Consider the following 14,649-nt stretch of genomic DNA (forward strand, 5'->3'; position numbering starts at 1 on the left):
ATGCAGAGATGCTCCTCCACTCACTTCAGACGTGGACAGCACTGCCCAAGACTTTCCTGCACTGAACCTCCAGTGTCCCTCTCCAGCAAGAATCTTCTAGAAACAAATCCAGAGATGTTTCTAATGCTCTATCCAGTCACTTAGACGTAGACGACACGTCCACACACGGGACAGTCCTGAAGGGACCTACACCAACACTTGCAGATACAGTCTCAGAGCGTCTCTTCTTTATGTCACATTTAAGCCGTTCATAGAGAACTCAGAAGACTTCACAGACTGACACTGTTTGTTAAAGGAGGGCAGTGAGCTTTCCTGCCTTTAAGGTGAAACTACATTCGGGGTTTTTTTTACCCAAAGGGGGAAATATCTTCTTAGCACCATGTGACATGCAGTTGGGTCTCCTTTCTCTTTCTCTCTCTCTATCCCATTTTCATGAAGGGGAGATGGGTACAACATTCACGTTTCCTTTACCTCCACTCCTTCAGCTTCACAGTGAACAACCAGCTTTGTCATTTGAAACAATGTACATTCTCAAAGCAAAACCGCAAAACCAATGAACAGAACAGGCTGCCCATCCGTGAACAGAACAAGCTGCCCGTTTTGGGTGTGATTTAGAGAGAAGACTCTTCCAAATGGTCCAAATGGGCTACCTTCAAAGCTTCAAGGGATGTCTAAAACTCCCCCATTAACGGTTCATGAGTTTACCTGAAGACACTGACTATATAAAAATGACTTATTGAGGGAGGGGAGTCCAGCTACATTTCCTGAAATCAGAGGGAAGCTGCGGGAGGGGGTGGAGGACCTGCAGCCTTGCAGGGGGAGGCACTCTCAGCACATGGGGCACGGCCAGGCCTGCCCGGGGCCCCTCTCTCCACAGATCTTGGGCGGAGCCTGGCACTCTGCATATGTCTCCCTAATCGGGCACCTCCTGTAGCAGCGGCACTCACGGCTCCAGCCCCCTTTGGCCTCAGTTCTCACTCTCTATGCCAGGTTTGGGGATCCACTCCAAACTCAGTCTGGATCTTCTTGCTCCTCTGTTCCTTTGCCAGCTGGCCTTGAGTTAATTACAGTCTGATGAAGGAGACTGATACATGAACAAATAATTCCCATGTAGTGCTGTAAGTGCTAAAACAGAAGTAAGGCAAAACGCTACAGAAATATCCAGCACTGCCTGGGAAAGTCTTCACAGAGAAGCGTGCAGTCGAGGCTTAATCCTGAGACTTTAAATGATCTCACAAGAATCATTCCAGGGCTAATGAACCACCTGTGCAAAGAGATGGAGGCAAGAGCCAGCAGGGCCCCAGAATGGTGAGATGTCTAGTGTGGCTGGAGCATAAGGTTTTAGAAGGGACAGAAAGAGAGACTTAAGATGTGATTTGATGATCTCAGACATTTCCCCCCCCGAATGTAACAGGGAACCAACAGAGGTTAAACATGAGAATGCTATACTCACATTGGCGTTTTAGAAAGGGAACAAAGCCTACAGTAATTGTCAGACAGAGTAGCCATGTTAACGTGACCTGTCAAATATCTCCTTCTCAAACAGTGGCTCCCACTGGGGAAGATGTTGCCCCCTGGAGACATTTGGCAATGTCTAGAGACAACTTCGGTTGTCACATCTGGCAGGGGTGGGAGCCTACGCTTGACATTCAGCAGGTAGAGGCAAGGGATGTTGCTAAACATTCTACAGTACACAGGACAGCCACCCACAACAAAGCATTATTCAGCTCAAAATATCAATACTGCCAAGGTTAAGAAACCCTGTTCTAAAAGATGAGATGGCCAGAGGGTGCAAGGTGACACAGCCCACAGGGACTCCTCAGAGAGGCAAAGAGGAGGCCAGGTGATTGTGGAGCTTCTCACATTTTGTCCTGCCACCACCCGCAGGTGTGATGCTCACACACCCATGCAACTTGGAGCTGGGCTTCTTTCCCTCATTCCATGGAGTGAGAAGGGCACTTTTACTGCAATAACCTTGAATTTGACCCAACTGATTTTTTTTTTTTTTTTAAGGAAATCGTTTGTAAACTTCAATACTAGATTAGTGACAAAGGTGCTTACTGATCAAAGTAGGCTGATCAACAAGGTGCAGAATCCCTGCCTGGGGCAGTGCTCCAAGGGAGAAAAAGCCAGAACACCGCCTCCCTTCGGGCAGAAACAGTGGCCTTGCAGTCCAAGTAGAAATGCATGGAAAAGCAGCTTCTCCAGGCCTCTCTCCTCTACTGTCCTCCAGGCCAGAACACTCCCCAGGGGACAAACCCAAATTGCTGTTGCCATTTTAAATTCAAGTCCCAGTTCCTGGTGGGCTTAGAGCCACTGGAGTTTTAAAATGTAAAATGGTAAAACAAGCCATGCTTGAAGCCCAATAATGTAATGGGAGTGGGGATATCAAAGTACATTCTACCCAGACCAAAAAGGGAAATAAAGCTTTTTTTCAGATACCGTATTTTTGCTGCTTTCTTTCTCTTTGCTAGCTGTGTCTTCCAGGCTCACCTTCGTCTCATTAGCGCTGCCTCCACTACAATAGTTCAGCAGCTAGAAGCAGTTATTTGGAAGCAGGTCACAAGCACCAAACACAGGAGTCACGTTGAACTCCGCAAATTGGAGAAACTGCCCTCTTCTTGGTTCTCAATTGAGGAAATGAGATTGCATTTAAAAGACAATGCCTGTAAAAGTACTTGGGCAGTGTTAGGTAGTTAGAATAAGAAACTGGAGTCCAAAATGGTGGTGGCTAAAAGACAAGGAAGGGAAAAGCTTGGGAAAATAGAACAAAGGAAGGTCAAAGGAAGGTCCGAGAACCAGAGTGAGGACTTCAGGTAGAACAAACAGCACTCCTGGCTAAGCCCAATTTGCATAGGGCAGGCCCAGGGGAAGGGAACAACATATAAAAAGAGGAGCCAAAGGGCTCTCTCTCCCTCTCCCTCCCTCCCACCTCCCCCAAAACCCCAAACCCCCCCACCCACGTGCTGGCACGCCCCCCCCCCAACTCTCTTCTCTTTGCATCTTTGAGACGGCATGCCCTCACACCTCGAGGATGGATTCTCTTGCTATTATCCAAATAAAATAGAGCTGTAACACTGATTTGTCTAAGAGCTGGAACACAGTCTGTCCAAGACCCGAGAACTGTGACACGCCGAGGGCTTTAATGTCCATCACTCCAAATCTTTGTTGTGACAAGACAGAACCGAGGAACATACATTCGCTTGACAGGCAGAAAACAGAATTTCATAGATTCACACTACAGCATGTGGCTGGGAAGAGATCTGGGACTCTGCAAGACGTGAGGATTGAAGGGATCTTTACAGAGCACTGTGTCTGCACAGTGTATTCCTGGAAGGATGCAGTGGAAAGAGGCAGCAATGGCTGCTGCTGGGGAGGACGCAGCGGGTGTCAGGGAGCAGAGGAAGGGAAACAGCCACTGTTCACAGTGGGCCCTTCTGTAAGCTCTGAAGGCTGGATCGTGGACGTGCATCACCCACACATAAGTCATCATCATCATTTAGAAGACAAATGAATGATCTAAAACCCACGAAACAGGGGACTTCCTTGGTGGGACAGTGGTTAAGACCGCGAGTTTCCAATGCATGTGTGCAGGTTCGATCCCTGCTCAGGGAACTAAGATCCACATGCTATGTGGCTTGGCAAAAAAAAAAAAAAAAATTTAAAAATATGAGTAACTTTAAAAATAAATAAAACTCACCATAATGAGCCTGTACAAACAATCCCAAGTTAGCGAATCTCGAGTTTCCATGCTTTCATTTAGCAGTTGCGAAAGAAGAGAACACCAAGATCAACCAGCAGGAACTAAAATTCACTTCTGAGCTCTCAGCTCTGACTCCCAACCACCAGGAGCTCCCCTGTCTGGAGGTCCCTTCCAAGGGCCTCTCCAAGGCAGGATCCTCCGAATTCAAATCCCCTTCTTGTTTCCCTCTTTCCTCCAAGCCTCAGCTCCTTCTGGTATTTTCCAGTATTATTAGAAACAACTACCCACCCAGCTTCCCAATCTAAAAGCCTGAGCACTGCCTTAGGGACCGTCTCACCCTCATTACAGTTGCAAATATTGTAAATTCCATCTTAACGATGCGTTTCACACAGGTGTCCTCTCCTGCTGTCCTACTGAAGCCTTACCCACCATACTCCTTCCCTGCAACGGGACCTCCCACCAGTCTCCCAGCGAGTTCATGCTCCACGTGTCCCAGCCCTCACCCCCGTCAGCTTCTTTAAACACGATGACTTCATCATGCTGAGGAGCCTTGGATAGCTCCCTGCTGCCTACAGAATTAAGTCCAAATGCCCTATTTTGACAGATGACTGTTTACATTGTGGACCAGTCGATCCTATCCATCCTAAAGGAAAGCAACCCTGAATATTGATTGGAAGGACTGATGTTGACGCTGAAACTCCAACACTTTGGCCACCTGATGTGAAGAGCCGATTCACTGGAAAAGACCCTGATGCTGGGAAAGACTGAAGGTAAAAGGAGAAGAGGGTGGCAGAGGATGAGATGGTTGGATGGCATCATCCAATAAGAGGACATGAGTTTGAGGAAACCCTGGGAGATGGTGAAGTACAGGGAAGCCTGGCGTGCTGCAGTCCATGGGGTCACAAAGAAACATGGGGCCACCCTGGTGCACCGTTCTGCGGGGATCAGCCGCTCCGCCACGCTCTGTATTGCGTACCTGATGAAATTTCACAACGTGTACCTGCTGGAGGCCTACAACTGGGTGAAAGCCCAGAGGCCTGTCATGAGGCCCAGCATCGGCTTCTGGAGGCAGCTGATAGACTACAAGTGCCAGCTTTTGGGGAAGTCGACAGTTACAATGGTACAGACACCATACCGGCATAGTGCCAGACGTTTACGAGTCCCAGTGATGCCTTACTGGGGGGTCTGAGCCACCAGAGCCCGCAGCAGCAGCCCCTCGAGTAGTACCAGCATCTGCTACACGCTGTCTGCTCCCCTCCTCGCCTTTCTTTCCAAATGGTGGACAAATGCTCCTCCCTGAAGAGTTTTGTTTTTTTTTTTTTCACACTGGGTGTTCATGTTTTATTTTGAGAGAGAGGGAGGGGAGGGGAGGAAGATACGGGGAACGCTCACATTGCTACTAACATTTTAGGTAGCCGCTTCAGGACTGAGCGACTGAACAACAAAATTATGAACCGAAGAATAATTTCACCCCTAACACATGCCTGCGCTCTGACCACTCTGAACTAATCAGCCTTGCTCATTTCTGCCTCTCCCTGCCTCCACATCTTTGCACTGGTTGTTTCCTTGACTTGAAAGCTTCCCCCTCACCCCGCTTTGCTTATCCAAAGAGAAATTCCTGTCCACTCTTCTGGACCCCTACTTATCTCACATTTCCTCTGAAAAGCCTCTCAGGACTGCTCCCTCCTCTTTGCTCCTCTGACACTCTGCACATATACCCCCTCACCACACTCCTTCATAATTGTTTATGTTTCTATCTCTCCTGCCAGAAAAGTCAGAGGCTTTAACAACAACAACAAAAAAGCAGCTGTTATATTTCATTCATCTTTGAATCTGCTGCACCTCCCTGCTAGCATTGCACATAAATGTTTGCTGAATGAATTGGCAGCAAGTACTTTGGTAAAAATATAACACATTATTCCCCCAATTCTATAGACCTCTGTGGCTAAAATCTCATTTCTTTGGCCTCTCTCTGCATACCTATTGGCACGCTACCACAGGTCTCAGGAGAGCCGGTTATTCAAACAGAGCTAACAAAGTGCCTGCTATTTGTAAACAGGGCCATTTGTAAACCCTCTGGGCTAGATTTAGAGATTGCCTATCCAACTCTAACAGCAATTCTCTGAGCACTTATCCACTCTAACAAGTGTTTTTTTCCCAAATGTCTGGAGTCCTATAAGTAACCTTTGTTTACCCTGAAAACACTTTCAGGGAAGCTGAAAGGAGCTAAAAATAAAACATAAAAATAAACACCATGTAGTGACCCTCGAGGGACCCACCTGTCAGTGAGCGTTAGGTCCCCTGGGGGGCGGGGCGCTTCAGAGACTCAGCTCTGATCCCTGTCACCAGCTACTTTAGTGCCTGAGCCTCCGAGGCTCTCTGCTCCCTAGCGAAGACCTTGACAGTCCATTAGTCACAAGACTATTCAGGTAAAACAGCATCAAAAGCAAAGTGATAAGCTTGATGGCCCGAGGAACAGTGGTCTTTAGGGTTCCTGGACCCGATCCTCTCAAATAGAGTGGGCGCTGATCGCCGACCCAGTGCGGTGGTCTCCGCCCCACCCAGGCTTCCAGCGCGAGTACTCACGGCTCCGGGGTGTAGAGGGGGTCCGAGCCGTGGCGGACATACTGAGTGCAGTGGAACACTCTGTAGGCCAGTCCTGCCAGGAAGTCCCGAGGACTCAGGTATCCGGCCACTGGCCTCACCGTGAAGCCAGATCTTTCTAAAGAGGTAACAGAAAGAGTCAACTAAGTATTAAGGCGACAGGACTCGACGGCCCAAGCAGGGCTTCCTTTTATTTTTAAGGACGTTCCAGAAACAATGTAATCAAGGTTCTAAAACTCTTGACAATTGAATGACATACACTGTTAACAGCTACCACACTTGTGGCTTTTGATAACTAAAATATACTCACGAATGATGGTTTCCAGGGGAACAAGACATTCATTAAAATGGAAAGAACGGTGAAAAAAATTTAAGGATTTAAATTCAGAGCCCAAATTAGGATAAGAAGGCTCAAATGCACAGAAGACTACAATGTAAACTTTTGGTGGTGAGCACACTAGACTGCACACAGAAATAGAAATGTAAGGCTGTACACAACAAAACTTATCTAATATTCCAAACCAATGTGGCTTTGATAAGAAATAAACTCTTTTAAAAGACCTCAGATTGTGAAAGACTGTTACACATTTTGTACTTCTATTTATGTGAAGCCCAAAGAAGGAAAACCTATATACGGAAAGCGAATCAGTGGTTTCCCAGGGCTAAGGATAGGAACAAGGATTGATTATAAAGGAGCAAAAGAAAGCTTTCTGTAGTGATAGAAATGTTGTAAAACTGAGTTGTTGTGATGGTTACACAATTCTATAAATTTACTAACATCACTGACTTGTACAGTTACAAAGGGTAAATTTTATTTTATGTAAACTATACCTCAATGAAGCTGCTAAAAAATATAAATAAAATATAGTGATGCTTACTATGTATCACTTGATATCTTTCTAAAGACACACCTAGATAAGAATACTTTCTGTGTGTATGCGGTCAGTGAACATACTGCCAATTTAGCCCGTTGACTAGCATTATGGAATTGGTTCATACTACAGCTTCTTATTGATAGTCAAACCTATGGTTTTTCCAGAAGTTGTGTACAGATGTGAGAGCCAGACTATAAAGAAGGCTGAGTATCTATGTGTCTAAAATTGATGCTTTTGAACTGTGGTGCTGGAGAACTCTTGACAGTCCTTTGGACTGCAAGGAGATCAAGCTAAAGTCAATCCTAAAGGAAATCAACCCTGAATACTCATTGGAAGGACTGATGCTGAAACTGAATCCCCAAAACTTTGGCCGCCTGATGTGAAGAACTGACTCTGGAAAAGACCCTGATGCTGGAAAAGATTGAAGGCAGGAAGAAAAGGGGGCGACAGAGGATGAGATGGTTGGATGGCAGCAATGACTCAATAGACATGAGTTTGGACAGGCTCCGGGAGATGGTGATGGACAGGGAAGCCTGGCATGCTGCAGTCCATGGGGTCACAAAGAGCTGGACACGGTCAAGCTACTGAACAACAACAACCCCCTAGCCCCTTCATTCTACATTGCCATATCCCATTTCTTTGATATTATGAAAACAATTATATTAATTATGACAATTTGAAAGATACACTAAAGCTTTCCATGCTCTATTGGTTTGCGGTAAGAGGACAGAAACAAAACAAGCAGAATACAATAAAATCTATGAAAATCACACTAGATGGCTAACCCAGTTAAAGACGGCCTCGTGCTTCCTGCTCATCAGGGTGCACAAAAAAACGACAGGAGGGCTCTCCTCTCTGATACCAGCACTGTGAAGGCTCCCATTTTGAAAACCTCAGTTCATTCGGAAAGCACCTCTGAATGGTTAGAAATAGTTTTTAAAGATAAAAACCAATTAAGTGTATAAAGCAAGTCCACCCTGGGATCCTGGGTACCTACAGGGAAATAGCCCTATTCTCAGATATCCTCATGCCTATGATTCTAACAGTATTAAGGTCATTCCAAAAGTTTCCAGGCAGATTCATTATTCTCCACTGAAAATCAAAAAGATGTGTCTATTTTCTTCTTTTTGTATGCTATGCCAGTATCCCACATGTGGGGTACAAGGGTACATTCTTTAATAGCTGTATATTTTATTTTCTTATAAATTTTAAAATGTGTATCTATCACATCAAGAACTTTGACTTTGTGAATACCATTGCTTAAGAAGTTGCTTTTTAAAATAAAGTTGGTATTTTAAAAGTGAGTCAACTGAAAGAAATAAAAATACACGCAACTTATATTGTGCTTGCTGTTTATCAATGAATGATGCAAACTGAGTACCCAGGACACCCAGTTCACCAAGGGTGGTGAAAACAACAGCAAGAATAGTAGTGATCATAACTGACCCTCTGGTACGCTTAAAGTGTGCCCAGCAAACTTTTAGGCACACATTGGTAGTTTCCCCTCCCAACCTTGTAAAGTAGATAAAATTATGATCTCTGTTTGCAGAGAGGAAATGGAGGCAAAGAGAAGGCAATTCATCCATCTAAGGTCACACAGGCAGGAACTGGTGCAGCCGGGCCTCAACCCCAGGCATTCTGCATGCAGAATCTGTTCTGTACCATACTGCCCCTCATAAAAATATTAAACTGGGTGACAGATATGGAAAATATTGAGATGGCAATGTAATTACTGGGGTTTGAGAAACAAAGCAGTAAAAGCAATCCTCATATAGGAGTAATCAAGCCCATGGTAAATATATAATACATAACTCTATGGAAAAGCAAGAGAGGCAAGCCAGAGGCGGGGCCCTCAGGGAGCATAGAATCTAGTCAAAACTAGGGGCTAATTGAGTGATACTGATCAGCGGTTCTTAATCTCTTTCAGTAACAAATGCCACGGATGGCAACCATCCACAGGGCCCTCCCGTCACGCTAAGGGTGGTTCTCAGGGGACCCGCTGTCAGGCCCTGCCTGCCTTTCCCCTGATACACACGTGATCTGGGATGAAATCGGGAAAGGGAGAGGTCACGGTGGCTGTTACAATCAGGATTCAGAGAGAATCCAGGGCTTGCTCCAAGTCCTGAGGAACACAAAGAATTTGAGTAGGTGGAGGGATGACTGTGGTGCTGGAGAAGACTCTTGAGGGTCCCTGGAACAGCAAGGAGGTCAAACAGTCCACCCTAAAGGCAAGCAACCCTGAATACTCATTGGAAGGACTGATTCTGAAGCGCCAATACTTTGGTCACATGATGCGAAGAGCTGACTCATTGGAACAGACCTTGATGCTGGGAAGGCAGAAGAAGAGGGTGACAGAGGATGAGACGGTGGGATGGCACCACTGATTCAACGGACATGAACTGAGGCATGCTCCAGGAGATGGTGACAGCCAGGGAAGCGTGGCGCACCACAGTCCACGGGGCTGCAGAGTCAGATACAACTTGGCAACTGAAGAACAAGGGGTGACTATGCTAGCAAGTCACAGAGCCTAAGTAATGACGTGAAGACCCACAGCTAGAACAAGACCCACAGCTGTGACCATTGTGCAGAACGGTCACAGCAGGAGACACCCTGGGAAAACTGGGTCAGGGCTGTGAGCGGAGGATGAGCAGCTAAGAGCTTGCCTCTGTTATAAAGCAGAGGCCAGCAAACTCTGGTCTGTAGTCCAAACCCAGGTTGCGGCCTGTTCGTGTACACCTGTGAGCTAAGAATAGTTTCTGCATTTTCAAATGTTCACGTTTAAACAATGATATAAGTATGTACTAATAGCCTCAATTTTGGCTCTTGGCCCACACGACCTAAAATATTTACTGTCCATCTGGACTTTTACCAAAAAAAATTAAAGTTTGCCAACCTCAGTAAAATCAAGGGGAAGCCACTGATAGCTTCTGAGCACAGATGCCAGGAACAAAGGAACTCTCTAGGGAGCTTCATCTGGGAGCTATGGACAGGAGAGGAGAGGGGAGGAGAGACTGCTGTCAAGCATGCAACGATGAGGCCTCAGTGTGAGTGTGGCACTGGATGGAAGGAAAAGGACAGGCTCACTATGGGGCGTGAAGCTAGAAGTGGCAGACCCGCAGACTGGGGTAAGCTCAGCTCCAGTTAGGCTCTTCCAATAAGCCCCTGCTCCGATGCCCTGGGCCTGGGAATACTTTCCCTTAGATGGCAACATGAACTTTACTCATGTAATTAAGGTAAGGGTCTTGCACTGGGGCCATCAGCCCAGATTATCCCCATGGGGCCACTCACAAGCACCCTTCTGAGAGGCAGGCAGGAGGCTCAGAGAAGGAGGCAGGTGATGGAATCAAAGGTCAGAGTGGGGCGAGGAAGGGGCTCTGTGGGAAGGTATGCGGATAGACTCTAGCAGCTGAAAAGGAAAGTCTCCAGAGGGATCCAGCCTTGCCAAGACCTTGATTTTAGACTTCTAACCTTCAGAACTTTAATATAATACATTCGTGTTAAGTCACTAAGCCTGTGGTAATTTGGTACAGCTGAATAAGAAGCTTCTACAAAGGCTGATGAAGTGTGGCGGGAAGAGGGTGAGTAGGGCTTCAGAGAGTGTTACTGAGCAGGACTCTCTGAGGCCTTCTCAGAATAGACCCCGTCCGTGTCCTCTGCCTGCCTTTTGTCTGTGGAAAACTCTCTGCCAATGAATAAATTTAATCAGAGAAGTGAGAAGAGAAAGGAAAACAGTCAAGCAAGCCAAAATAATAATACTACAGCCATTAAACAAAGTCAAGGACCTTTCCTTCTTCCGCAAGGAATATGGACAATATTGTGAGCCGTGTTCTTTGAGCTGTTTTGCAGAAACGGAAACCTCCACCAGGTGGAAGAAGTTAACTGTGTGCTGCCCACAAGCATGTACACCCCAGACTACTCTCAATTACCTCTGCACCAACCACCTAGAAAAACGTCCGCGAGCGGCTCACAGCCTGCTCCTGGAACACTCCCAGACTCCTCAGGAGGCCCCCAGGGCGGGACACATAGTTTGGAGGGCATTGACCGGCTCTGGCCCCCTTTGCCTGGAGCAATAAAGCTACTCTTCAGGCGGCAGGAGTCCTCAGTACCTGAGCCTAAACATTCGATCACCCACGATAGAAACGGGGAAGGCAGGCGAGGAAGCTCCAGGAAGGGAAGCAGGCAGCCAAGATTTCAGCTTTTAGAGCCCGCGTGCTTGAAACAGGGGGAAGAGAGACACGAGCAGAACCCGAGGACTCAGCCACAGTGAAGGACAGGGCAAGCAGCAGGACCACGCTGAAGCTTCACCTCCACCTCCAGCCCTGCGAGAGCCCAGGGTTTTCCCGGTCGCATCCCAGCAGGGCCAGCGAGGAGAGCGGCCACACAGAGAACGTGCACCGGGTGACTCCGCTTCCCCGCGTTCACTGCCACCACCTGGGCCGTGACTTAGCCAGCACTTTAGACTAGTGATCTGACTCCCTGCCAGAGGAAAGTCACTGTGCTCAACATTATCCATGATATTTCTTCATCCAGTACAAAACTTTTTTGTTTCACTAGTGAGCACTAGGGTAATAAATTGTTCAGCTGTTCACCTGCTTCCCACAGGTGGCCCAGGTACTGCGGAGCAGCCCTCTCTTTTTAAACCAGGGGGAGTCCTACCTTGTTTGGGAAAAAGGCAGTCGCTACCCGCTGTGTCCCTGGCAGGCCCACGAGGACGCTTAGCCTGAAAGAGCCCGTGTGGAGCGCACCTTTCAGAAACGCCGCGACGTCTTCCAGCTGGGGCACGTTGTCCTCCCTGTAGCCGCAGTGTTTCGTCAGCAGAGGGAAGTTTTTCAAATACTCCCGGCAAGCGTGCGTGGGATAGAGTTTGGAGAGCTCCCGGAACACGACGCCCCACGTCTTGGTCTCTTCCTCCGTGTACTCCACCCTGGGGATGGGCTGACCGCTAGGCAGCAGAGAGGAGAAAAGCGTGACTCTAGCTCTGCGCCGCTGTGCGCGTGTCCCCGCCCTCGCACCCACACAAGTCAGCTTGCTGCAGAGTGCGATGCCTGAGCATCTCAAACGGTCCCACTAAGGGTTCTTTCCTTGAAGCAAATGCTAACACTCTAAGTTTGCGTTATGTGTTTAAACTTTCACATAAGTGATTTGTTATGTCTTCACACATCCTTCTGGACACTTGAAATTTTTGTTCTGATGCTAGGATCAGTAATAAGGTAAGAGTTCTGGGTTGAAGGAACTGGTTTACGTATAAAACTGTGCTCTGCGGACTTTGTCTGCAGTCCCCTGACAACAGTAAAACATGGATATTGCCTTTTGAAAATAAAATTGCCCATAGATCCTCTGTCCTTTGGGGGAGCTCGCCCCAATCTCCAAGGATAATTTTGAGGTTATTTGTTCAGTTTGCAATACCCTGGGAAACACTAAAGGACTGTGGAATTTAAGAGTTTTGCAAACTGCAAAATGGGAGCATTTATTAGACATCATGTCAGGAGGTGCACACATTAGCCCTGTCTGTTAGGAGAAAGGACAGCAAACTTTTTTCTGTAAAAACCAAAAAAGTAAGTATTTTAGGCTTATATGCCATACAGTCTCTATCAAAACTGCTCAGTTCTGCCATCATATCTTGAAGACAGCCACAGATAAGATGTAAGCTATGAAAAGAATGTAGCTATGTTCTAATAGAGCTTGGGTTACAAAAACAGGCAATGGTCTGGATTTAGCCCATAAGTCACAGGGAGCTGTTGTCTGGTTTGGAATACTGAGAGGCAGCCCTGGACTGGGGTAGTCAGGGAGAGCTTCCTGGAGGAAGCACAGCTTAAGCTGAGACTGTTGGCCAAGCAGGATGTGCAGGTTCCCTGACAGAAAGAAAGCTGAGTTTAAAAATGCTCTTCTAATAACAGACAGAAGGAGAAGGGGCAGCAGAGGACGAGATGGGTTAGATAGCATCACTGACTCAATGGACATAAATCTGAGCAAACTCCAGGAAACGGTGGAGGACAGAGGAGCCTGGCGTGCTGCAGTCCATGAGGTCGCAAGGAGTCGGACTCGACTTCTCGAATGAAACAACAAGAAAAACAGCAGATGGCAGCCACGAGCAGAGACCAGAGCTCCTGAGGCCACACAAGCCAGGGGGAAGTAGAGAAAATGGACGTGTACTTTCGAAAACTATTGCTTGAGGAAGCAGAATCTGAATTTAGCCTCTGATTATGAAACCTATTCCGAAAGCGAAGTTGGGCTTGGAGAAAACTCCTCATGACATGTTCAACAGCTATCAGCCGCGTTCCCCGACTGCCATCTCCAGCAGGTTCTACCCCGCAGTCAGCAAAGACACACGCAGCGTGTGGAAGTCCAGCACACACACACACAAGGCTAGGGAGTCTCTCTCTGTGAGCTCATAAACCAGCCTGCACAGCAGCCCCCCAGGAGCCCAGGCACAGGCAGCCACTGCCCCTCAAGCTGTTCCAGCCTCAGGCACCATCAACATGCTGTGGCCACTCAGAAGGACCCCTGGGGCAGGGGAAAGGGGTGGCGAACAGTAATCAGAGCAGGCTCACAGCAGATCCCAGCTCCCACTCTAGAGACTTCAGAAGTTCTTACCAAAATGCTTTCTAAGGTTCAGGTTCAAATGTGGTTCCCATCATCCCAAATTATTTTTATTTTTAAAAAACTAATGGCAGTACATGAAGGATGAATGAATAATACATACTGAAGAAAAACCCAGAAATTAACATTTATTTTCTCTAAGTACCAGGTCAAGGGCTTATGACAAATCAAATTAGAACAAGATTAGCCTTGTTTGAATTTGATTGTTGATAATAAATAAAAAATTACAACCTGACAAATATTTGCTGTGAACAGTAAGACTGCTAAAAATTAGCATCGTGATAAATTAGAAGAAAGCTTGAAATGAAGAGTAAAAATAGAAAGGATGTAGGAAATAAAAATATAAGCGATATTCTTTGGTACTAGAAAATTCAACACAATCAATCTAAGGCAGGGAAGATGATAAAGCTACTAAGGGCTAGGCAAATCAGAAGGTAGAAAGCAATGAGGCTGAAACAACCCATGAAATATTGAGAAGCCATTTGAAAAGAATCGTGAGGTCAAACTTTTCCCTTCAACATCAATCTGCAAACATGCAGCGTTTCAAAGGGGAACTGACTGTAACCAACAGGAAGTAGAAGAAAGACAAGTGTGAGCTGGGGTAGAGAGAAAGGGTGATACAGACCCTCCTCCACTTACAGTGGGTTAATCATGATAAATCGAAAATATCGCTGTCAAAAACCCCTTTAAGACACCTAACCTACCCCACGTGATGGCTGAGCCTAGCCTATGTTAAATGTGCTCAGAACACTTACATTGGCCTACAGGTGGGCAAAATCATCTAACACAAAATCTGATTTATAATAAAGTGGTGAGTATCTCATGTAATTTATGGAATATGGTACTGAAAGCGAAAAACAGAATGGT

General features: G+C 46.7%; 1 protein-coding gene across 1 annotated transcript in view; it reads right to left on the bottom strand.

Annotated features, from left to right (window-relative positions):
* TPH2 (tryptophan hydroxylase 2) overlaps positions 1-14,649 on the bottom strand; it is a 101,111-nt gene that overhangs the window by 56,226 nt on the left and 30,236 nt on the right. Inside the window, exons 6-7 of the mRNA XM_040233875.1 lie at positions 11,928-12,124; positions 6,290-6,425 (exon numbers count right to left, since the gene is read on the bottom strand). Coding sequence (XP_040089809.1) covers positions 6,290-6,425; positions 11,928-12,124 — 333 coding nt within the window. The remainder of the gene's footprint in view (positions 1-6,289; positions 6,426-11,927; positions 12,125-14,649) is intronic.

The sequence above is a fragment of the Oryx dammah genome, unplaced genomic scaffold (assembly GCF_014754425.2).
Source record: "Oryx dammah isolate SB20612 unplaced genomic scaffold, SCBI_Odam_1.1 HiC_scaffold_29, whole genome shotgun sequence".
Classification (NCBI taxonomy): domain Eukaryota; kingdom Metazoa; phylum Chordata; class Mammalia; order Artiodactyla; family Bovidae; genus Oryx; species Oryx dammah.